At 45.6% G+C, this 24854-nt stretch overlaps 1 protein-coding gene across 2 annotated transcripts in view; it reads right to left on the bottom strand.

Annotated features, from left to right (window-relative positions):
- Positions 1-286: 286 nt before the first annotated feature.
- PKP1 (plakophilin 1) overlaps positions 287-24854 on the bottom strand; it is a 45450-nt gene continuing 20882 nt past the window's right edge. For both annotated transcript variants that reach the window (XM_066982995.1, XM_066982996.1), the window contains 11 exons: positions 19686-19830; positions 17758-17965; positions 16844-17021; positions 14630-14744; positions 13294-13449; positions 13014-13190; positions 10762-10915; positions 10065-10251; positions 5480-5564; positions 4267-4367; positions 287-3534 (listed from right to left, as the gene is read on the bottom strand). In XM_066982995.1, the coding sequence (XP_066839096.1) occupies positions 4296-4367; positions 5480-5564; positions 10065-10251; positions 10762-10915; positions 13014-13190; positions 13294-13449; positions 14630-14744; positions 16844-17021; positions 17758-17965; positions 19686-19830 (1477 nt within the window). In that variant the 3' untranslated portion in view covers positions 287-3534; positions 4267-4295. The remainder of the gene's footprint in view (positions 3535-4266; positions 4368-5479; positions 5565-10064; positions 10252-10761; positions 10916-13013; positions 13191-13293; positions 13450-14629; positions 14745-16843; positions 17022-17757; positions 17966-19685; positions 19831-24854) is intronic.

Raw genomic sequence — 24854 nt, forward strand, 5'->3', positions numbered from 1 at the left:
TGACACAAATGATGCTATCAATACTTAAATTTTTCATAGGTTGAAGTGGTGACTGTAAAAGCTCATGGGAGAGAAACCTTCTGAGGCTTGCCAAAGATGAAATGGTGGAGGAAACAGGCTTTACAGCTTCATTCCTTGTATCAGCAAAGGCAGAACAGACCAGTGGTGAGACCAGTGGCTGAATGCTGCAGGGTAACAGGCTCTTGCAAACCTCTCAAACAGATGCTTTGTTCATTCCCAATATCATGGCAAGACAACAAAAATAAAACCGCCTGAAACAGGAAGCTTGAAGAAATTCCAGCAATTTTTATTGATTTCAGCTTTTCCAATGAAGCAAATACATACAGTACAGCCAAAACAAAACTGATACATTATTCTCACATACCTATATCTTACAGAATACACTGTATAGCTATGGACTGGTAGGCTAGGGTGGTCACAAACTGGTGTATGGTCAGAGAGGAATAAAACTGCCTACTGCCTTCTACTTGTCCATGAGGCTTCTGAAATGCTGGGGTGGGTTAGATTGTACATACACAAACAAACAAAGCATTTTATGAGAAAATAGACCAAAAAGCTCTGCTAAGCCCAGGACAGACAAGTATGGTATTTATTTACATGGTTGCGTGTCCTGCGCACAAATCAAGCCCCAACTGCTCTTATTTCTGCTGCTGGCAGAGCTCACAGTGCTGCTAGCTACGGTCCTTCCCTCAGTAATTCTCCATCACTACGACCCAGAGCGTGAGCTACGTACTGTGCCCGCCTCACCCGTATCACTGGGTGAGCCCTACTTGGCTCTTGCATAAGTGAAAACCAGGAAAATAGCTCATTGAAGCAGGTGTCAGAGTTAAAGGCGTGCCTTTAAAAAACAATGTCTCCCTAGAATGAAAAATGTTTACTTTGGAGGTGAGAACAGCATCCAAGTACTTCAGTGCTGAGCCCTGTCCCTGGGAGAAGCATTGCTTGGAAAAGAAAGTCCCAAACTGCTGGTTATGAGCAACACCAGTTACTCCAGTAAGTCTGATTTTCCTTTCCTTTCACAGCTGGGCATCAGGGTCACTTCTCCTACTTGGGTAGAATCTGTAGTCCAGATTTTACAAGGAGAAACTGAGGAAAACAGAGTTGAGTATCAGAGAATTTCCTGGGGAAAAAAAAATAGATGCAAAACAGCCCTGGGGTAGCAGAGCACTTCACACAGCACCCTGCTCTCTCAAGTTAGCTATATTTTGAGGTATGAGAGCAGCAACATGCAGCAGCATAATAAGGAAATTAAGATTGGAAGGGACCTCTCTGGTCTGCCCAGCTCAATGCAGGGATAGTGTCAGAGCCAGATTGGGCTGCTCAGGGCTGTGTCCAGTCAAGTTTGGAAGATCTCGAGGATGGAGACATTCTATTTTTATCGTTTTATGAGCTTTGGAAGAAAAAAACAAAAAAACTTTACTGTACTAATAGCGTTTATGGGAATGATGTATCTGGTCCTTTGTGTTTAATATTTAGTAATGAAATCTCCAGTACTTGTAAATTTAATTGTGAGATGATTATCATATAGCTACAGCTCTTTGTGCCTAATATAGCACTATAGTAAACTGCATTACCGGTGAAAGCAGCAACACTGTTTTAAAATAAAGCTTAAATAACAGCCAATTAGAATGAATTTCCTCAATATTCCATCATTACATTTTGTAGTTAGCTTTCCCCAATTAATTTTACAGGGAAAAACATTAGCTCCCAGGACTTCAGTCTAACATGTAATTACAGGAACAAATCTGAATGCAAAATTGCACGCAACATACTTTTACACCAAAACTGTAACAATCCTTCCTGTGGATACTGCAGCCATTTTGGACGTCCATAGTCTTGGGTCCTGCCGAAAACATTTTGAACCATGAAATGAGAATGTATATCCAGCTACGTAACATCTGGCAGGTATGGCAAGGGCATGCCCACGGGCCTGGGCTCCTTTGCTGCTGTTTAAATGCTCCTGAAACTGTCCTACCGGATTCACCTGGTTCTAGCTCTCCACTTCAAAGGTGCTTTTTTCTCTTTCATTTGGCTGGGAGCTCTGCACAGAAAGCTCTCGACTGAACGTGGGTGAATGCAAGCAAATAGTTGTTGCTCATTAAAGTGCACAAGATTAAGCCACCCTTTGTAGTCCAAGAGAAAAACCAGCAGGCAAACGATCTCCCTCTCTGCGGACACGTGCTCCGTCCTGTCAAAACAGGGGACAAGTGCCCCCCCATTTCTTAGGTCTGGAGCTGTGTTAAAGCCAACCTGACTGTTATGGATAGACCCTCGGCAGTCACGAATCACAGAATATCTGTCAAGTGAATGGGATATACCACTTGCCACCAAGTGAGGAGGCTGACACTTAAAAAAAGCGAGACTGTTTTTCCCTTTCCAGACTCAGCTACATAACTCGTCCTTCCCAAGCACCTCCTGAACCCTTGGCATCTGCAAAACAGGGTCTGCTGCCCCTGCACAAACACATCCTTAGCTGGTCCTTTCCCTGGGTGTCTGAGCTTCTGACTTCACACACATGCTTATACTCCTTTGCATATTAATGCTATTTCTTTACCTTGATCAGTACAAACAAACCGTGATTAAAAAGGCCACATCCCTCACTCTTGAGCCCTGGGTGGCAGTCAGTGAGTGACCCTGGGGAAAACAAACTCCTCCTGTCTCCAGCTCAGCTTCTCAAAAGCCACATTTGTCCAGGTACAGTCATGAGATGGCGTTGTTCCGGTGCTCAAAACGATTTGGGACCTGGTATATTCATGCTCTGCAGATGTGTTATAATTGTCCCCTCACATACAGCTTCAGAGAAAGGTTACTGAGACCCAGGAGAGAATCAGCAGACGTCAATTTGCTTCTTGAGATAAAGAGTTCACATGACAGGAAAGAACATACTAATAACTATAAGAGTTCATCGGAGAAAAAATCAAAAGCAGAAAAGAAGCCCATGTTCATAAATGTTAGGAATAACCAGCCTTTTTAAAGAAGAGTACTGTTGTGTGTATCTGTTTAAAATAGCCATATGCAATGGGGGAACTTAACATAAAACTGGTAATTTTTGTACTTGTGAGTAAAAATAGGCTGTGACAAGTATTTAGTGTGGCAGCATTTGGTGCATGGATCAAGTGGAATTTATCAAAACTCTACAAGGGGGATAAACTGCACAAATCACACTGACTTCTGGTGGAAGACAGGGGGCTATGCCCGTAGGAAGATCCTACTTGCCAAGTGTGCACATGTATGTTGTCTGCATGCACACATACACAGCAACATGTACATAGTTACACAGACACACTCTTTGCAAAAAAAATAATTATTGACATCAAGAAAGTATAACCTTGTTAAAAGTCCCTTCTCCCCCCTAAAAAGAAGAAAATGCTTAAAAATATCAGTATCATCCACATGAAATCCATATGTTTAGTTTGCTTTACAATTGAGTTTAACTCAGAAACAATCTACATCTTTAACATCCTAAGTAATTGTGAAAGGGTTGTCTTCCTGGACACGAACCAATTCCAAATTCTGAAATGGAGAAAAAAAGAAAAAAGAAATACCCAGATAATTAAAGCATTCAAGAAATCTTTTTCTTTACATTCAAAGCTAACTTTTAATCTTTTCCCTTGGCCTGTCCCCAGTTTCTGTGTTACCCATAGCTCTTCCCCCTGGACTCCCACACTCCTCTGAAGTATCACGCTGAGTCCCAGTGGAAACCACCCAACAAAGCAAGAAGCAAAATTCATGCCTGGGGAGAAGGAGAGAAGTGGGATTTGCCATTTCCTCTTACATCGGGACTGTGCTTAGTTTGACTGCAAAGAGCATGTTGGGGAAGAGAGAATATAATTAGTTCTCCATGAACTCGATACCACCTTATAGAGAGATCTGATACCTGAAAAAATGCAGAACTGGTCAACACCTTTCCCTTCAGTGGGAATTATGAATCAGAAGTACTTTGCAGATTCAGACCTCATCCCACACTGAAAAAATATCCTAGTGATGCTCTGAAAAGTCTGCCCTTGATCTCTCCAACCTGGTTTCTCTGTTGGGATTGTTTGGATGGTACCACAGAGTTCCAAATTTTGACATGAGGCTACTGGCAGATTCTTAAGTGTTCATAAAATGTTTAAGGATAATGGTGTGAGGCATCACACAAAACACTTTGGGGATGACTAAAAAGAGCAAAATTCTGATGGGGCTCATGCACTGCTCCTCTGCCCCCAGTCACCCTTTCCCCATGGATGTGGGCCCCGTTCTCACCTGCAGCCCAGAAGTGCATGGAGAGGCTCCTAAAATCTGGAGGAGAGAGTCCTGAAGGTTGTTCCAGCTAAAGATCCCATCATGTTCTTATCAAATCCTTGCTGAAAAAGCAGATGTATACAAAGCGCAGTGAATGTGCATTGCCCTCAAAACCGATACCTATCTATTGCTGTGAGACAGCCTCCTGCCCAGTTCGAAAGCTGTCCTCCACCTAAAAAGTGTGATTCATTCTCAAACAGCCTTCTCTGTCCTCCCTCTGCATGCCCTCAACACGTAAACAGGCACCCTTGTGGATGGACTTCACCTTCTTGCTTTGTTCTCTGCCTGCTAGGAGCTGGACTCCTCCAGCTTTACTGGAGGAAACCTTCACGTAATCCTTTACTCAACGTTAATTCATCTTATTCCCCATCCTGGAAACATGGCAAAGATACATGCATGATGCATATATCCTTGCAGACTCCCAGCCTGCTTCTCTGATGTATATACCTATGTGATGAGCACAGGAGTGACTCAGTCACATCAAAATGAGTTGGCACAAGCTCCTGAGCAGAGCCTGGTGCAAAGCTACACGAACTCCTATGGAGAAAAGTCCCTAACCGTTAATAGAAGAATGATATTTAGGTTCTCTCTACCTTCCTGCCCCCAGGGTATTCCCCTTTGTGGATGTTACTCCTTCTCTTTAATTTGGCCCTTTACTCTCTGCAGGTGCTGCTGTTGTTGAGTTGGAAAAACCCGGCTCGTTCAAAGCAAGCCACTGGGAGCTAGGAGCTGGCTCAGTGCCCCGTCTGGCTTGGCACTTCCACAGTTTCTGTTGCAGGGAGCAAAACAAATCCTAAAATCTCTTCTTATTCCTTTTAAAGATTATCCTGACTGTAGGGGTGATGTGACCACAGGGAAGGGTTACGGATTGCAGAAGAAAATGGGGGAAAAGAGGGGAGGAACTTTTGTGAGGATTTGGCAGGATACGCTGATCCTACACAACTGGCTGCGATAGGGAAATCCCTAAAGACAGCCCCGGGAGCTGTGGTTGCGACCCCACTGCCTCTTCCTCGGGCCGTATGTGGTGCCTGAGTGCTGAGCGTCACCGGTCCCGTGCCTCGGGCTGCTCCCAGCCCCTGCCCGTACCCGCTGCTGAATCACGACCTCTGCAATCTCACTGTGAGTCAAGACCGGGGCTGCTCTGTCAGCCAGGAGGCAGATGGGCTTTCCTTACCTGCTTCAGCACACTCTGCAGCTCCCTGTTCGACCAAAGATCTGTCAGGAGGAGGCGAGCAGCTTCAGCCGCTTTCGGACAGGAGCTGGGAAGATGAAAGCAGCACGGGTGAATTCTGGATGGCTGCAGAGCAGCGGCCCACAGACACCAGGACGTGTTACCCATGGCCTACCTGAGCCATCCCCATCTGGGGCTGGCTCGGCCTGACAGAGGCCTGCCCGGGAAACCTCCGCTGCTCTCTCAGCGAGGTTATGCGACAGCAACCACTGGGGCCAGAACGGGACAAATGAAAAGGGGAAGATCAGAGCAAAGAAACTGAGCTGAAGGAGTGCTTCTGGAGTGTGAAATCCAGGAGAGTGAAAGAAGCGTGCAAAGGTGGCAGCCCGTCCCTGGGCTCCGTAGGGACGTTGTGGGTGAACCCTCGGGAGGGCAGTGCAGGGAAGGGCTCCGTGCTGCCTGTGGGGACGGAGGAGATGGGAGCATTCACAATAACAACATCTGTAACCAGAAGTCCTTACTCAGCACAAGTTAATAGATACTTGCTCATGTAACAGCTCCGAAACCATGAGTCATAACAGTATCTTCTATAATTTTGGAACATTTCATATGACAACCTAGATCTAAACCTCACTGCTGGTTGTTATCACTGCTCCTGATCTGCTGGACCACGTCCTGCCTGTGGAAGACTCCTGGTGTGGGCCTAGTGAGACAGCCCCAGCCTGTCTCAAACAGGGCGATGAAGGGGAGACCAGGCTCAGGACCATCCCTGGCTCCCAGTTTCAGGAAAAGTGTCCTCAAAAAGACGCATTAGAGGACAGGAGTGGCAGAGCGGTCATCAGGAACCACTTGGGACCTGCAAACACCATTCCTGTGAGTGTGGAAGGACAGGAATCTAACCCCACTGAGTATATTTTGGGGCTTTCCTCTCACATAAGCAGCAGTCATTACCAAAGACCTCCTAGCATACAAGAAATTCCCAAATTTAATCTGGTTAGAATCACCACACGGGTTGTGCCAGTCACATATGTTGGTACTGCGTTGAGGACTGGGGGAGCCGTGCGTAACCAGAAATTCTTGAGCAATGTTTTGGGACAGGAGAACTAGTTTTTATTGCAAAATTGTTTCTCTGGTTATAACCAACCTATACCCTGTAATCAGAATGACTATGCTTAAAAAAATGTTGTGGTTGAAAATAGTATCTGGCTGAAAAGCCATTGAAAAGCAATAAACTTTTGAGTTATTTAGGATTCAATAGTCATGTCCCAGATACCTTTTCTCAGGGATATATTGTTTCATGTTGTTTTTCTGTTTCTAAGATAGACTGATTTTCATTTTTTTAAAATAATTTGCTTCTGATGATGCCAACTATGTTCTTTTTGCCATTGTGTCTTTAGAGCATATATAGCTGCAGCATATATAGCAGAGCTGTTCATTCTTAATTCGAAGGATTGGTACTGGCTCTATTACACACAGAATATCCAGCACTACTATTTAGGTATAAAAAGATTAAGCATGAACTGATGCAGCTGTGATGACAACCTCAATATGTAAAGTAGCATATCCTAAAAAAAAAGAGCTGGGAATAGTGTATAACTATAAAGTGTATACCATGGGACAGAATATCAAGGACAGCTCATGTGGGGAGAAGTTTTTTTTGAAAACAAGCTGCCTGACCATCAAAGTTCATTTTAAGAACAGACTGTTTTTACAGCTTGAATCAGAAGATGTGGAAAGACAACAGTGAATATGTCCACTGGTGGCAGTGGTAGCAGTCATCCCGAAAGCTATTAATCCAACAAAATATAGCAAGAACCCAGTCAAAAGGACTGGGGAGGGAAAGCGTGACTGCAGCACAAAAGACAATGCCTTTCAGCATGCATACCAAATTATGGGAACAATGCGTATCAAATAATGGGAAAAAATGGGGGAACTTATGTTTCCTCAAAGGACAAAAATATCAAGAACCATAGGAAATGCCAAGAAATTCCTGCAAGAGGGGCTTCCAAGGAAAAGATTACAAAATCGATACCAAGATGCAATCTTTAGTAGAACTAGGAAGCTGGAAATTTGTGGGTGAGAAGAACTCTCTTCCACAGAATCTCTCCTGTGGAAAAGAAAAGGAATCAAGAAAAGAACAAAGAAAGAGAAATTGGAACAAATCAGTGATAAAGGGGTTGTGAGACAGATTGCAAATCTGACGCTCTAAAGTTACAGAAAGACATTTTGGAGATAAGCTTTTGGTGCAGGCCAGAGAATTATTGAGAAAAATTATGATTTTAACAGTTAAATAATGTTGCTTGAAAATGAGAAGAGGACTATTTTTCAGACAGTTGCAGAAAAGAGAAGAAAAGGACATCACAAAAAAATCAGTAACTGGAGCTTGATTTTCAGAAACACCACCACACACAAAAAGATGATATTCAATATTTTGGCAACCTGAATTAAAAATAACAGAGAGTGAGCAAACACCATTGTCACTCTGAAGCCTATGTCATAGGGGAGGATATATGCAGGAGACTGAGACAATTATCTAATTGGGATGCTCCAGGAAGGAGAAGAAACCACAGCTATCAGATAAACTCCTGAACCGTTCATGCCTTTCACTCAGAACACAGCTACACGTAGCATTAAGAAAAAGAAACCCTGACTTTGAGGAGAGCTGGGTGTCATCTGAGAAGTACATGAGAAGGGAAAGTATACACAACTTACTTGTCTTTAGCCTGAAAGTTCTTCCTAAAATATGAACACAAAATTGTTCAAGCATGTTAAACACACATTTGAAGCTTACAGCTTCAAATGCAAAGAGAGACCAGTTCAAAAATCTAAGAAGTGTTTGGTAGGTGGCAGAATAAACATGTGCCAGGGGAGTGTTATGCAAACACGTCAAGCAACCAACACCAATGCTTGGGGAGAAGGAAGTGTGTCCATAGGGAAACTAAGGCAAACAAAGAGAGAAAGCCCTGCAAAATGCTAACAAGGTGCGACATGGGATGGCCAAAGTTAGCCAATTTGTGAATTAGCAGGGTCAAGTCACTAGAGGGGAGATCTTTTTAACATCTGCCCTATGGGAACAGTCTGAAATAATATGGTTGGAATAAAATAGATTAGTCTTGGATGTCAATTGTTGGTGTTTTTTCATAAGAATCAAACAGCATAAAAATCCATGGGGACAGAAATGAATAAAGGAATAAAAGGACGAATTCAAGTTCCTTTTTTGGAAAGAATCAGGGAGCTTCTCAGGAGGAATTTGTGATGAAGACAGGCGGAACACACTGAAGACATCTCCAGAGTTTAGTAACTCTCACAGTTCCATGACTCATTGAAAACAAAGCTCAACACACAAAACAGGCAAGACAATTAAGGTACGCACAACCCCAGTTGAGCAATATTCAGCTGAAGTAGTAAATTAGCCGATGACTTGTCTGAGAGAGCCAAAGCGGGACTTTAGGCAGAAGTTAATGCCATTCATAACAATGAAGACTTAGAAGAGGGCAGGGTTTTGTGTTAATTGGGCTTGTTGCAGAGTGGAAGCATATAAAAGCAGCAAAGTGACTGATATATGTTGGCTGAGGTCCAAACTAAACAAAGAGGCCACTTCTAATGACTGAGAGTCTCTGCTGCCTTGAAACAAGTGGTAAGTTGTACGTGGTTTATCAAAGGATGATGGAGAAGGCATGTGAATGTCTTTTCATAACAGAAAACAACAGGTTACTTGCACAAGGTATTTTAAAACAAAGACAGATGGGAGGAGAGATGAGAGTCTTGGAATGGAGAATACATGATACTGTAAGCTCCATTGTAAGTTAAACACCAATTTGGCCAGAAAAGAGCACAAGGTTTGGCAAGGGTTGACAAGCTTTTACACAGGGCTATAAGGGGTGTGGATAACAAACAGGATGGAATTATTACCTGCAAAACTCAAACCAAATCCCAGAAGAAAAAGTAGTAAAATATGTTGGGATTGTTTAGCTGTTCAAGTTCATGGCATGTAGGTGAGTAGACCAGAGGATCTACTTATAAAAAGTAGATATATAAAAATATATAAGGTTTGTCACAGCTGTATTTTGCCACTTGAGGTGGGTGCTCCAACCAAAAGATGAATACATTTGAACATTAAATCAAGCATAATACCAATATAAAAGCTGTGCCTGAATCTCAGACCTGACCTTCATGGTAAGAGCTGCAGGAAGCTGTCAGTGAGAAGCCCAGGTACTAGGGATTCACGTTGCCTTCTGAACTCCCCTGCTTTGGGGGCTGGAATTTTTAACAGGTTTAAGATGTTGGTCCCTCAGTTCCTTTTATACTTTCTTAAAATTCAATGAGCAAATTGCCTTAGGCCCTTTTACAAATCCCACCCTGGATGGCTCATATCTGTTTCCAAGAAACCACTGCTGAGGATTTGTCTCTACCAGCATGCTCGAAATGTATCTGCACTCTCAATTTACAGGTACAGGGAAAGAATAAAGCTTCACTGTGGCTCTGAAGTGTTTCTGAAGGCTCTGATATTAATCTGGCTTTGCACAGAGTACAGGGGCTCAAAAATGTCTGTGTATGACCCTCTCCATGCCTTCTGCCCCAAACTCACCCATTTCGGCACAGGCTTACTACATTATTTAGCATGTTGCTTGTCAGGTAACACTTTCCCAGGTGTGGGTTGGACATGATGAGGTTCCTCAGAGTGTAACAAGCTGATGTCATGATCTCGCCATAGCTGTTGGTATTTCCAGACTGGAATGACAGGAGACGTGATACATCTGGGAGCACCTGGTGAGCTAAAGAGGTGGAATGTTCCAATCAACATTTAAATAAAACCTAGCAGAGGTGAATGACATTATTTGTGTTAGCACTATTCAATGCAAGAATGCAGTGTTATCCCCTGAAGGAGGCACTAATAATGCTGGATGGTAATAGCATAATAGCCTTTCCTTGGTTTTCAGAGCTAAGAGGAGCGCTGCAGGCTTCTGGAAAGGTAATGATGTTGGTTATGGGTAGTCAAGTCCAACTCAGTTCCCCAAAAACTATCATCTGCACTACATCCTCATGACCCTGCAGAGTTGTCATTATCTATAAAGCATACCACAGGCTTGTAGAGACTGAGATAGCAGGCATGTTGCTAAGCCTTCATATATCACTTGTAATGGTCCTTTTGACCAGAACAAATGACACCGTTTTGCCCAGTCTGGCTGAGTCCTGTTATGGGGTTTATAAAGGGAGGTGGGCATATATTAGAGAGGTAGAAACTAGACTTTGTCCTGGAATCCACTGTGGTGGAAATTACTTACCCATGGTTTTGTGGAGAATAGGATGTCGGGACATATTGCTCAGCAAAGAAGCCCCAGACCGGACAACTTCAGAGCTGTTGGACTGCAGGAGCCGTGCTATGCGAGGCAACCCTTTTTCCTTCACACCAATCAGTTGGCTCATTGCGTTGGACATCTAGGAGACAGAACAGTGAAGTGTCATGACTTCCCATGCTGGAAGGACACAACTGCAATGATGTGCAGGTTCAGACAAACACAACCATGCTATAAAATAAGCATCTGCATAACACCTTCTCCTAGCGTTAATCCCGCTTACTTTGTCATTTGCCCTTCTTCTCCACAGGAGTTTGCAAAGTCAGCCTCCCATCCTCTGTCACACGACTGGGACTCCTGTCCTCTTTCTGGAGGCCTGGGGGGGGGACACTTGGTTGCCTAACTGATATTCCCAGTAGTTGGAGAAATTTTACCTTTCATGTCCACATTGCCCTTGCTCAGCTCCCTGTTGTGCCACAAGTAATAGGCTGCTTTGGAGCAAAAACAGCTAATGATACCTTTAATAAACAAGCCAAAGGCCCAAAGTACACATCTTGGATCCTGATTTCATGTTTGTTTACGTAAATCTAAAAGATCTTAGGGTGTAGCCAATGCAGCTGAGTGCTCATGGACTTCGAAGCACATACCATTAATAAATTGCCCACTTATTAATAGAGTTTAATCTGACCTTCTTAGCTACTGCACCACCAGGCAGGCTGCTGGAGTTCATCATGCCCCTAGAGTGACACACATCCATCAACAGTGACATGGGAACGGGTTGGAAGGTGACCCCCTTCCATGGGGCTGAGACTCAATTTCCTTCCCATGCTCCAAGGATGCACAGATGCTGTGTTACAGACTCACACCAGTGGGACTGAGATGCATATAGGTGAGAGTGGGAAGAGATTCAGGTGCTTCCTCTGAAAGCTAAAGGGTTATAGTAAGCTTTGCAAGCTTCTTCCCTATTTTCTTTTTCCTTTTAGTGAGAACATACCCAGCAGCTCACCCCACCTCCAGCTCGGAGCTGGAGCAAGACCTCTGAAAAAAAAACATTCTGCACATCCAGGTCCATTCCAAACATCCCTGCTACAATGCTGAAGTAAGTTGTTGCACCACTTTCAGAACTGTTTTTGTTTGTTTGTTTGTTTTTCTTCCTCCCAAAGAAAACATTCTCATGTAATGATCTTGATTGCTGAAAGCCTTTTCATTTCCGTGGAGCACGTAGCTCCAGCTCTGTGTCTCTGATCAGCTCTACCCTTACTGTGCCAGCCTTCATCCCCCTTGTTATTAGCGGCACGGTTTTGTTAAATGGGAAAAGAAAAAAAAAATCCCTAAGTATTTCACACTGAAAGCCTTGTAACAAAAAAGAAAGACTCGGAACAAAAGCTCCCAGGAGATCGGAGCTGGCAGGTTAATGCCGTCCCAGCAGCACAGGCTCCTTCCGTGAGTCACGCCGTGTTTCTGGGTGGAACGCTTCGCACACGTGACACACCTCTCCTACGTACGAAATAATTACCCCTTTATCTCCCTAGCCATCTTATTTAAATTGGAATTGATGAAGTTCGACACAGACAAGTCGGGGTTTGTCCTCGTGAATGCAGCCTGTGAGGACATGCCCAGGGCAGCGATATTGGGCACTGCAAACGGAGCTGCTGTCATGATGTGTCCCTCGCCAGCCCCAAGCCCATGCAACGTCCACAGTGTCACACAGCCCGTGCCACCTCTGTGCTGCCACACCGGCGTGTACAGGACATCTGCAAGGGTAATTTTACAAGCAGCTCCGATGTGAGCACAATCCACAGCACAACCCACCCTGTTATTAGAGCCACCTCCTGCTTAGGAAACACACACACGGGCGGCACACGCACATCCCTTAAAGCATTTTGCCTGCTTTAAGGACAACTGCCCACATCTGTGCACATCTGTGCACATCCTCACTGGTGTCCTGGGGGAGGGTACCAGTACTATAGGTGCTGGTGATATGACCTACAGAGTGAGGAAACCCAGAGGAGCCCCTGGAAAGGCACACGGACCTGGGATAGACCCTTGGGGCACTGATTCTAGCCCCCATGTGAACAAATTTCTGGTGTTTATAAGAACTTGAGATGGATCTTAATGGATCTTTCCACTGTGGAAAGATCTGTAATAGTGCAATAGTTTAAGGAGGACGTTTCCCTTCCTGACTACCATAAGGTGCTGACACGTTTGGTTGAGTGTCTGCAGAGGAGAGGAGCGCTTACCAGCCCCCGGCTCGCAGTGAGGTTCTGCAGGGCTCCAGCACAAGCCTCCAGGGTGGCATCCTTCTTGCTCTGATCCATTAGGGACAGGTAGGTGCGGATGGCATCGGAGTGGTAGAGCCAGCTGGGCCCTTTGGGTTTAAAATCCTCCTCAGGAAGGGGGACACCATACTCATCGTTCTACAAAGAGACAAGAAATGGGAAACTCAGATCCTGCTCCTCGCTTGCAGCCCCTGCCTGGGGCTGAACATCACATTTCCAAGCCCTTTGCAGCATGTCTTACCTCCATTTTACCACTCCTGCTGTTGAAGCAGCCTGTGAGAGTTTTGTCCATGTAAACGCTCCGGGCCATGTGGTTGAGCTGGGTGTATTTGTTGGGAACTTCGGCATCCAGGCGGTAGGAGAGGTTGTGCAGGATGCAGATGCAATTCTCCACAGACTGAAATCACCCCCAGAACAAAAATGCAAGGGTCACATTAGGCAGAAATATGGAACAGCACTGCATATAGCTACAGAGAGGACATATACCATGCCATAGTTATCTTTTCTAGCAGCTACGCTGTATAAGGTCTTAACACTGCCCAGAGGGCAGTGGAGGGGAGACAGGAGGAAGAGTAGACATGAATGAAGGCCTCATGGCCCAAACTGAGATCTGATGGATCTCAGTGAGCTGACTGACTTGAGGGACCTCATTAGGTCCCTCTGTCACTGTTCAGTTCCATAGCCAACTTCCAATGATTTTATCCAAGTCATGGCTACAGATTAGGGGATTTTTTATTTTTATTTTATTATTATTTTTTTTAACCAAGAACAGGCTTTTAAGCCTGCTTTACCTGGATATCAATGACTGCAAACACCAATGTAAAAAGCAAGGGAGAATTTCACTAGATATCTGCAGCCAACACCAAAACACGTAGTTACATTTCTAAACATCTGGCTTCAGTATCTTCTGCTGGAACCATGTTTTTTTGTTTGTTTGTTTGTTTTAAAAAAGCTGTCCCCTAAAGAGGATTTGCTCAATCCTGAGCTCATTTGAAATATTTTTGATTTTAATGGGTATTGTACTGGGGACTCTGGGGTGTCTGGCTAATATAGCAGGTGATGAGCTCCTGAAAATGTGCTATAAACTCTGTTTTGTCCAAAAAAGTGCCATTTACACACAGTGATCAGTGTCACAGTCAGTGGACTGGTAGAAAGACACTGGCTCCTGGCTTCTTGCTGAATGTGACACCAACGTGGGGCTTATGTACTTGTGACCTGCCAGAAGAAGAGATGTGGTGGTGGGAAGGGCGAGAGATGGAAGTTTAGATGCTGGAAGGGTCCTGGGTGGGAAGGTGAGGGAGGGGAGCATTCTGGGGGCTCAGGAGCCAAATTATTTTGCTGTGGCTCTGTGTTTGGTAAAGGGAAATTGTAAAACAGACATCTACGTTAGGCCAAGAGCACAGCACATTTGCAATGCTATAACAGATTACACTGGGATTTGGTAGGTCAAAAGCCGCCACAAAGAGCCCAGTCCCCTCTCATGCTTGTTTGAAAGGGATTTGGAGATGTTCTGAAAGCTGCAATGAGTAACTACGGGGCTGAACTCAGGCAAAGAGCCGGGGAGGAGCAGCTGGTACCTTGTCATCAGGTCGGTTAGAAGCCACGCAGTTCTGGGCATAAGTCATGACAGAATCGATCAAGCCAGGGTAATTCCTCATGGTCTGGCGCCCCATGTCTGCAGAACTCAGGTTTCTGAAGGAAGCCATGGCAGAGCATGTCAGGAGGGAAGGAGGAGAGAGAATTAGTTGGCTTCACTCACTAGTCTCTATCAGCTCTTTTCTCATTATGGCCCTGATTGATTTTTTTTTTTCCTATATTCAGCAAGGCCAGAGTTCTGCTTTCGTTTTGGAGGCCTTCTGTATGATTGCAGTGGTGCAGAGCTCTCATGTTGCTCTCCTGGATTGATTCCATAGGGGGAAACGTCCTCTTAAGGAACGCTGTATAGAAGACATCCTCCTAGTGAGAACGATCAGAGGCCACACGTGATGTTACATAGACTCATTGCCTCCTCGTGCCCAAAAATAAATAAATAATAATAATAAAAAAAAACAAAACAGGAACGTGCAAATGGTTGTACACATGGAACTACAACTACACAGGGTTTACAGCAATGCCTATGTGGGGAATGGGAAGGACCTGCTGAGGAGCAGCAATGGCTCTGACCAGTGGGATTGCCCAGTTCCTAATGCATTCCTGAGCACCCAGCAGGTTGCTGCCAGGACTGGGGAGTTTTTCCAGTAACAGGAAATATTTTTTGCCTTTTTTTTTTTCTTCCCTGTTTTATTGCCTTGTAGCTTGCAAATGAAAAACAAAGAGAGGTTGGCAGTCGCTGTGAGATATTCACTCCAGGCGTTCCAGAACTGGATTTGATGTTCACTGTGATTTGCAGCCTCTTCATTACCATGAATTCATCTGCAATCCAGAAATGCTTGAGCAGCAATGGCTCGAGCCCAGGGCAAACCCAAGGCTGTTCTCATCCCTGCGTGATGCTGTTGCAGCGCAGTGAGTCAGAGCTGGCCCGGCTCCCCCCGTGGAGCAGGGGCTCCCGACCATCTCGCCCCACTTTCCATGCTCCCCGTGCCCCCACACCTTCCCAGCTCCCTCGCCATCCTGCAGGACCGTCCTCAGCGGGATCCTGCTGCTGCAGGCTGCAGGACAGGGGCAGAGCCTTTCTGGAGCTACGCTCCATGGAAAGCTGGCTTTACACTGTCCCTGCACTCTCTCCTTCATTTTAACGAGCTGTTTTGCAGTATCAGTGGGTTCAGATGGTCTCAAAATGGAGGGCTGCATTCTTCCACACTGCACATCACGACGTGCAGTTGCGCGGGGAAGGTTGCCTTCCAAGACAGGGAAGGGAGCAGCGCTCGCTATCTTTCAGACACGGTTCCCAGCCACAGAAGACGATAGTATCACGTCTCAAAAGGCCCCTGCCGTGTTCACCCATTTCGTTTCACAAGCAGATACAGCTCCTGCTAGCTGCGTGTCTGGTAAGGGTGCGGCCGGTGCTGCGCTCCCTCGGGGAGAGCTTCAGTTGATGAAAGTACCTAATTATACTGGGTAGTTTTTTTTTTTTTTTTTCCCCCACTTGTTCCCAGTGAGACAAGGTGCTCACATCCAAGTGGAGGAGGGTGGTAGGAGAAACAGCAAGTCAGGACGAAGATCCTCTACAAAAGGGCTCTGGCTTTTCTCTGAAAAAGTAAACTACTCCAGGCTCAGTCTGCTCCTCCTCTTTTGGGGGTGACCCATCTGGCAAAATAGGCCAATATGCAGCAAGCTGCATAGGCCAAGGGTGGCAGGTAAAGTCCAGGGCTGGGGGACTATTCTGTACTAAAACAGTTATTTAAATTAGTGGGAAAATGCTTGTTTTCCCCATATAGAGAATTCGGTCTTTTTATCACCCAGAACTCAAAGCGGTTTGTTTTCTAGCAACCAGAATTTTCTCTGGAAACCTCAAAATGTAAGGGCAAAAAGTGCCAAGATTCCTGGTCTAAGCTGAACGCTGTCAGGTTTCAGTATTACAGCTCTCCAATTACAAAGCAACTTATATTTTTTGAGCAGAGACTTCACAAGAGCAACCCTATTTAAAAATAAACAACACCTACTACGAAAATATTTTGCATACATTTTTTTCTTCACCCTCTGTTAGTCGGGAAAACTTTCTCAGAGATATTTTTTTTTTATTAATAGCATTGCAGCAAGTGTGGTTTTTAGCTTATTGTAAGAGGATTTAGACAGATTCAGCTCTTGTCAACACACGGCAAGCTACTCTAAGTCCCTGCCTGATGACTCACCTCAAACACCCTGTGGCATTGAAGAAAACTTCTGGGTCAATAATTTCTCTTGTCCTGTTGCAGCCGCCATCAGACCAGCCAGAGAAAGGGATGATAACACAGTCTGTCAGGACGGGGAGGGCCTCCTGTATCAACTCTTCCTTTAATTCATCGGTGGAGGAGAGGTTCCAGAGCAGTCCTAGGAAGGAGATGGACACAAGCCCAAGCAGAAGGTCGCCATGCGTTAGGAAGTTTGAGATCAGAGTGAATTCCAGCAAAAAAAAAGTTCTTGCTCCCACCATCTGAACTCAGGGTGCCCTAAACCCCAGTCTCTGCCCATCCCCAAGGGAGATGGGCAATGGGAGCGTGGTATCATGAGGAGGTGTACATCTAAGCATCATCCCCTCCTCCCAGAATTAGTGTTTATTGTAATCAGGTTATGGGAGGAAGGCATCTCTCCAGGGATCTTATGGAGGATTGCACACAGGACCTCAGGCACAGCTGGGGGTGACCGGCGCCAATGAATTCAAGTCAATCCTTCAAGAAGAGGAGAGACCCCAACCAGATGACCTGCCCAGCTGTACCGGGATTGCCAATACCCTCGTCATTCCCTGCAGAGGGGACAGAGGACCAGGAAAGCATGGGAATAGCAAGGCAATATCAGGAAAACCTGGGAGAGGCACAGCCCTGATGAGCAACTATAATTTGGGGAACCCCTGCAGGACACCAAAGGGCCAGGACCTCCTCTGCTTTGTGTCTTAGGTTGCCATTTCATGCAACAGGACAATAAAACATCCTCTTGCTGGCTCTGTGTGTCGGACAGCAGGGCCAACAGTCAGATGGGAACATGGTGCTTGCAGAGGGGTGAGCTCCTCGGAGGCTCAAGGTATCTGGGCTGACACCAGCTGAGGGGCTCTTGGCAGTCTGTCATGTACCTGTCAGCTGCTTCTGAATTTCAGTGTTCCCTGTCCTCCGTAGGAGGCTCACACACTCCCTTATCCCATTCTGCCGCCGGGTTTCTATCTTGTTGGTCGGATTCCTGAAGACCAAATTTCGGAGGGCTCCTGCCGCTGCCCGCTGTACGTTCTGGTTCGTGCTGCGGAGCAGTTCGACGAGCTTGGCGATTCCCCCGAGCCGATAGACCTGCACCAGGAGAGACATGCTGACATTGGCGTGGTGTGCAGAGCATTGCCAGGAGAAGGACAGCTATAATTGCAAGGAGTCAGCGTGGAACCTACTCACGGGACCTGGCAGAGGAGGATGGCTGGAGCCCTCAGACGGCACGGCTGGTTCTTGCCATCAGTTGTGGCACCAGGGTGCTGTCCTTGAGGTTAGAGCTCAGACTCTAGAAGTGGATGCCTATGAGTAATGGCCATGGGCCGAATTTTTGGCTGATGTAAATGTGTTTGCTCCCACAAACTTTCACCTACCTCCATCCGTTTCCATCAGGCAAAAATGTTGCCCTGCCTACAACAGGGGCCATCCATAGCAATGCAATGACATGACATGGTAATTTATCTGCATCCTGAAATCACAGGCTGAGCTGCGGTCACGGCAGAGCGTAAACACCCTCAGGGGCAGCCAGCAGCGATGGGCCATGCTCCAGCAGAGAAGAGGGAAGGGTATGGGCAGGGGTGGCACTGGGAAGGGGCTAGAGCCCCAAGCTGCAGGACACCGCATGCACACCATGGGTGTTTGAAGGCAGAGCAAATTCCCTGTTCAAAAACCACAAAAAACAGGTGAGCTCTCCAAAGCAGTGGGGGCTCCAGCTGAAGGATTCCTCCTGTGTCAAGTCTGCTGGGGACACGAGCCCACATGGAGCGCCTGCTCGCACAAACAAACTTATTGGCTGGAGAACTGCTGACAATAGAAATGAATGAGTGCATTTTAAAAAAGAAAAAAAAAAAGCAACCAAGTGTGCGCTCAGATGACTCACATACCTGCTCTAACACATCTTTCTGGGAAGCAATGGGACAGGCGGGTGCTCAGAGTGTTTTCAACGGTAACGAAGGGTGTGGTCAAACTGCAATTAGCAACTGCTATGTGGGCTGGGGTCCCTGCACTCGGTTCAGCTGCACTGGGGACACAGAGGCACATCTGCACCCTGTGCCAGCGTGTGCAGCTCCATCACGCTGCCAGAAAACTGAAAGCCACCTTCATGCAGATGCTGTCTTGAGAAACCCACATTTACATGACTGCAAACATGCCAGGACGGAGATAAACTTTTGTGACAGTCTTGCTACAGCAGATCCAGCGTTGAAACTGCCTCCCTTGCTGCGTGTTGCCATGAATTTAGTAGCAGAGAGCAAGGAGCATAAGAAAAATGAACTTTGCTGTAAGGAGGCCTTCTGTTTGGCCGACCATCTTTGTATGTGACCACTGATGAACCCATTGGCTTGAATAGATGGCCAAAATGTCATTGAGCCATGCACAGTGAAGATCACAGTGGGATTTAGGGCAATTTTGTGTGGCTCTGACACTGCAGCTCAGAGATAGCAGACAATTCATGTGGAAGGAAGAGCAGTTGCCTCCAGAAGACAACTCTGGGTTTGGGTGACTGCTCCCTTATCACCGTAACCCTTCAATCTGTATCACGGCGGGTTAGGGTGAAAACACAGTCACAGCCTCCTCTGGTGCCTGCTAACTATTCCCCTATGTTAAAATACTGACCCGACTGCTATTAAGAGAAAGTAGCCACTAATAGTTAAAAAACCTACTTAATTAAGTCCTGTGTGAGACTAACGAGTTATGAGGCTCCATCATGAAAATCAAAAGGACCTTGCTACTGAGGACAACCAATTTCATCCACCTCATGTGGCACCACATCCAGTATGACAGCAGAGCTCTGAAGGAGTTTGCTCACCTCTTGCTTGGCAGACTCATCCTGGAAGCAGGTGTGCTGGAGGTAATAAGCACCCATGGCCTGGTATTTGTCATCGGAGGAGCACAGAAGTTGTATGGCTTTCTGGATGGTCATTGTACCGCCGTCTATCTCGTCACCACATATTCTATGTTAAAGAGAAGTGCAGCATTGATTGAGTACTCAGCTGAAAAGGCTACTTCAGTACTGGTTGTTGTTAGGAAGGAATCAAATACAAAATGCAAAATATTATCACATTAACCATATCGTGAATCCCTATTGCATTTCTCAGTCTCAAAAAAGAGATGATAAAAGCGGAAAAGATACGGTAGGGAACACTAGGGCTAATGAAATATGGATCCACTCCAACAGCAGAAACAAGGGAGACAGAAAATAAAAGCCTCTGGTTGAGGTGCTAGAAGTCTAATTATGTCTAAAGCAGAAGGATTAAGGAAGAGAGAAGCAGTATTCACTGGTGCTCAGATGAAAGAATTAGTGGACAAGAATGAAACCATCTGCCAGTTTATTAGGACATTCTAAAGTAGGCAGATGCTTTTCCCACAACGTGTGGTCCTTTGATGTGAGATGTGATGGAAGCAAAACTGTGAGAGCAGCTGACGGTCTTGGAAGGCTAGAGCAGGAAAAGGTGACAGGCATGTCTGGAGTGATGGAATGGACAAACAAAGAGTTTATGAAATACTAATAATAGCACTGAGACATCCTGCTCCCAGGGCATGTTTACGTCAGTAGTCTCCAAGCTCTTTGTAAAAGCTGGTCATCGTCATCATCCCCTATTATAGGTAAAGAATCTGCCTGCAGAGTCTGGAGGAAGGCTACAAATACCTCTGGCTTGGAGCAGGAGCAAAACCTTGGGTAAAATACAAACACCCGGAAATTTACGCCCTTGTTTAAAAATCTCAAGGTCTTGCTGTCTTTGGCTTGTACTGCCAAGTACTGATATTGACTCCTAACCACATCAAATTAGAAAAAATGTATACTTTCATACTGATGAAGGGGCTCTGAACTGCAAAGCTTGTCTGTGTTTCCAATTATATCAGTTAGTCTAATAAAAGTTGTTGTCTTAGCATCCTTGCCCCTTGGGCTTGCAGCTGGCTGCAGCAGGATCTCAGCTCACGGCGTTAATTTGCACCAGAGTAAATAATCACATGAAGTTCAGGACCGAGAGGAGTTGAACCCCAAGCTCCTGTTCAGTTATTACAGTTCCAGCAGCAACAGGATGCAAATGGGAAATATTTTGATAACAGTGGATGAAACCAGAAACTGTGGGCTTTGCTAGGATGGATTGGCATCGTTAGACAAACCAATAGACTCTAATAAAACAGATTTTTTTAAAAAAGATTTTTAAATGAACCTATTACATTTGAAATATTAAATATTACTAGGAGGGAGTGACTTTTTTCAAGTCTCATGGTGTGGAGAATCATTTTCATTGTTCCAAAGAAATGTAAGAATAAAGCTCTATAAAGGACACCCAGATACGGTCACCACATCCAGCAGCTCACAATTAGATAAAATATTTTGTCCTCAAATATCTAAAGACTCTCACCTCCGCACTGCAAGAGTCTATGAACAATATCCTAACCCTATAGCAAATTTCACACAAAAGCCAACAACTATGCTGTGCACTGAAAGACACGATGAGAGACTATATATGAAGTTGCACCTAGTTTAAATTACTCATTTAAGCCCCTGTGTAGTCAATGGACAGAAATAGGTGCTTCCAAAGAACAGCTTGCCTCTCTGTCTTCAGCATTTATCTTAAGACAGGAAGACCTGCCTGCTGGAGATAGCTCTGCCTCTGTTGATATAGAGAAATTAGATGAAATCTTGCATGGGTCCTTAAGTGTTCAATAACTAAAGTTAGATGAACTTCTATTTCTACTATTTCACTTCTATTTCAACTCTAAGAATAACACATCGCTCCATCATATGATTTTTCTTCATTTGAACCTCTACCAAAACATGGCTCCGAGAAGCTTCCATTCCACTTGAAACAAGGAAACACGGAATTGGAAAGAAGAAGGTTAAACTAGAAGCTTTGGAACCTCGGAAATCTTTGGTTTGGATTCAGTCACAGTAAGGTTCAGGATGCTGTGATTTTCCCTTCATCTTTTTTATCTGCTCTGAGACACACGACAGAGCTGAAACACCGACAGGCTCAGCACAGACGGCACCAGAGGGACTTCCTTGAGAATTCAGACCTGGGCAAGTCGGACAGGGAGGGAGGCACATTAATAGAACTAACAAGTCAGTGGTCATGCAGCATATGTAAATATGCTGTTTTGTCTGTTGGTGGTGGTTTCATTTATTTTTTAAAATATATTTTCCAGGTTAAGCAGAACCCTGAACCAGGAGCACTCTTCATGAGAAAGAAGGATACCTGTTCTGTCTAACAATTGAAGGAAAGCAATTTCCTGCACATCCACCTAATAAGAGGTCCAAGCCCTCTTTAGGCAGGGAAAAACTAGGCAGACAGATCCAGTTCGGCATGGGGAAAGATGGGAAAAGATCCATTTCCTCTGCTGGCTCACTGCCAGGAGCAGTTCACTGAGGGTGAGCAGCTGGGCTCTGTTGTTCCCCTGGAGAAGCAGCAGCGATTTCTCCCAGCTGAGAACAGAATCATCCTGGCAAGGCCCATGCTAACAGGAGATTGTTCGTCAGTGTTGTGGTTTAACCCGGCTGGCAGCTAAACACCACACAGCCGTTCGCTCACCCTCCCCCCTCCCTCTCTGGGATGGGGGAGAGAAACGGGAAAGTGAAGCCTGTGAGTTGAGATAAAGACAGTTTATTAAGACAGGAAAATAATAATAATAATAATAATAGTGATAATGGTAATAGTATTAACAATAATAATGTGTAAGAAAACAAGTGATGCACAATGCAATTGCTCACCACCCGCTGACCGATGCCCAGCCTATCCCCGAGCAGCCGGCCCCCCCACCCCGGCCAGCCACCCCTATATATTGTTTAGCATGACGTCAGATGGTATGGAATACCCCTTTGGCCAGTTTGGGTCAGCTGTCCTGGGTCTGTCCCCTCCCAGCTCCTGCTGCACCCCCAGCCTGCTCGCTGGCAGGACAGAGCAAGAAGCCGAAAAGTCCTTGGCCTGGTGTAAACACTGCTCTGCAACAATTAAAACATCAGCATGTTATCAGCGCTCTTCTCATCCTAATCCAAAACATAGCACCCTACCAGCTACTATGAGCTACTTAACTCTGTCCTAACTGGAACCAGGACAGTCAGCCAGTCAGGGATGTTCCTACCCAGATCAACACCATGAGAACAACAGTCTGCTCCAGGACAAATTCTTGGAGCATGGCCATCTCCAACCTGGGCCAATGCGCCTGGTAGGAAGAGCTCCAAAGGTTGTTCTTCTTCCACAAGAAAGAAGCAATCAGAGTAAGGAGAGACCTCAATTAGAAATGATTCATCAGGAGACAAATTAGATGATCAGATTCAGGTGTGGAAGGGAAACAAATACTTAAGAGTGTCAGTATCACAGGAAGGGAAATTCTCTAGTTTGATACTAAGTTCTTTTGTTCACTTTGTGTTAACAGATTAGTTTGTGTTGAGCAGAACTAAGCCTCCATCCTGGTTGTTAAGGTTGTTAAGCCCCAGGAGAAGAGGAAGCTAGAAAACTGTAACAAATCGCTTTGTTCATTAACAAAATGAGAGTGAAGACACTCAAAACCTTGAGTGAACCCAGCACATCCAAGCCTTCCAGAGCCAGGCCGTGCAGAAGCAAACCAATGGTGCTGCTCCATGCCAAGCAGCCACATTTGTCCATGGGACTCCACCCAGGTTTTGGTGGCACTGAGAGCTCAGATGAAGCTTCCCCTCAGGCTTTGCTTGGTGGGTAGATACCAGGGAGATGGACACTGAGTCAGGGACAAGGAGATCCTCACCACGTGCAAGCTGTGGTATGAACCGCACCAGGACAGCATCATGCACAGCTCCCCTGCAGTTACTTTGGATGCAAATGCACCGTGCAAATTCATGTCACACAGAGCCAGCATAGTGAAACAGCCATTTTTAGAGGCAGCTTATCCCATATAAACACTAAGCAATATCAAGATATCTGCTTTTGTACACGGTTCTGTGTTCATGTGTGGCACAGTCCCGGAGAATTTCTGCTTTGATACTGATTTCCTTTGGTTAATCCCCCAAAAGAGATCTATCAGAAAACCCCATAAATACCTTTCTGACTCTTTCAATAACTTTTCTGTGTTTTCCTTGTTTAGAACATTTCCAGAGGGACTGAGCTTCTGCCTAGGAATGTATGGTTTCAGGACACACAGTTACAGTCCCTAAAATTTAGCCACAGCTCACAGAGGCTCCTGCAGCTCAGCTTGGGCCAAGCCAGAGTTACCATAGGCAGATGTGACCATATGTGAACGGTGCTTTTGCAATATTGAAGATCCAAAAGGTTGACCCAGCCTCCTCCATAGCCACCAGCCAGGTCCTTAACAGTGTTGCACCAAAATACTACATATTGCCAGGTCCCTTGAGAGGCACTTGCTTTCACCTGAGCAATAATGACATTTTTTATGTTCTTCCTCCCATGCATAGAGAACACCAAAGAAAAATGTATCAATGTCTTAAAATGAGGCCATAGGTGCAAGTAGTATAATGGAGGACAACTCATATTTTGGGTGCCCATTGATGGCTCCTGATCCGCATCAGCAACCCCCCGTGCTGGGGAATGCAAGCAGACACCCCAACTCTCCTCTTCGTCTTTACAAAGGAGAATACCCCAAATCCTTCACAAGGGCTGGGTTTGGTCTGGCCTCTCAGTAGCACCTCCAGCTGAGGCAGTCACCTGGGTCTCTGGAGTGCACAGAGAGGCACTGACTTTGCCAGCAGGTAACTCACTGACCTACCCAGACTTCAGCTCCCTTGGCCACTGACTGCATCTCCGCAGGGGCAACGGGGGCACTGGCTCGGATGCAGGCACCTCCTGTTGGAGCAAGGCACATGCAACCAGTTGGATATGGCACAGACTGCTGCCAAGCCAGCTGCACCGTGTGTCACCAACCCAGCCGGAGCTGTCGGTCCCTTCTGAACACGACGTACAAAGCACTAAGTGCACCACATCTGCAAGCAGAGCTAAAACAACATCAGCCAGTGGCAGCACTACTCTTCCTGTGCTTT

This window comes from Anser cygnoides, chromosome 25 (assembly GCF_040182565.1).
Source record: "Anser cygnoides isolate HZ-2024a breed goose chromosome 25, Taihu_goose_T2T_genome, whole genome shotgun sequence".
Classification (NCBI taxonomy): Eukaryota; Metazoa; Chordata; class Aves; order Anseriformes; family Anatidae; genus Anser; species Anser cygnoides.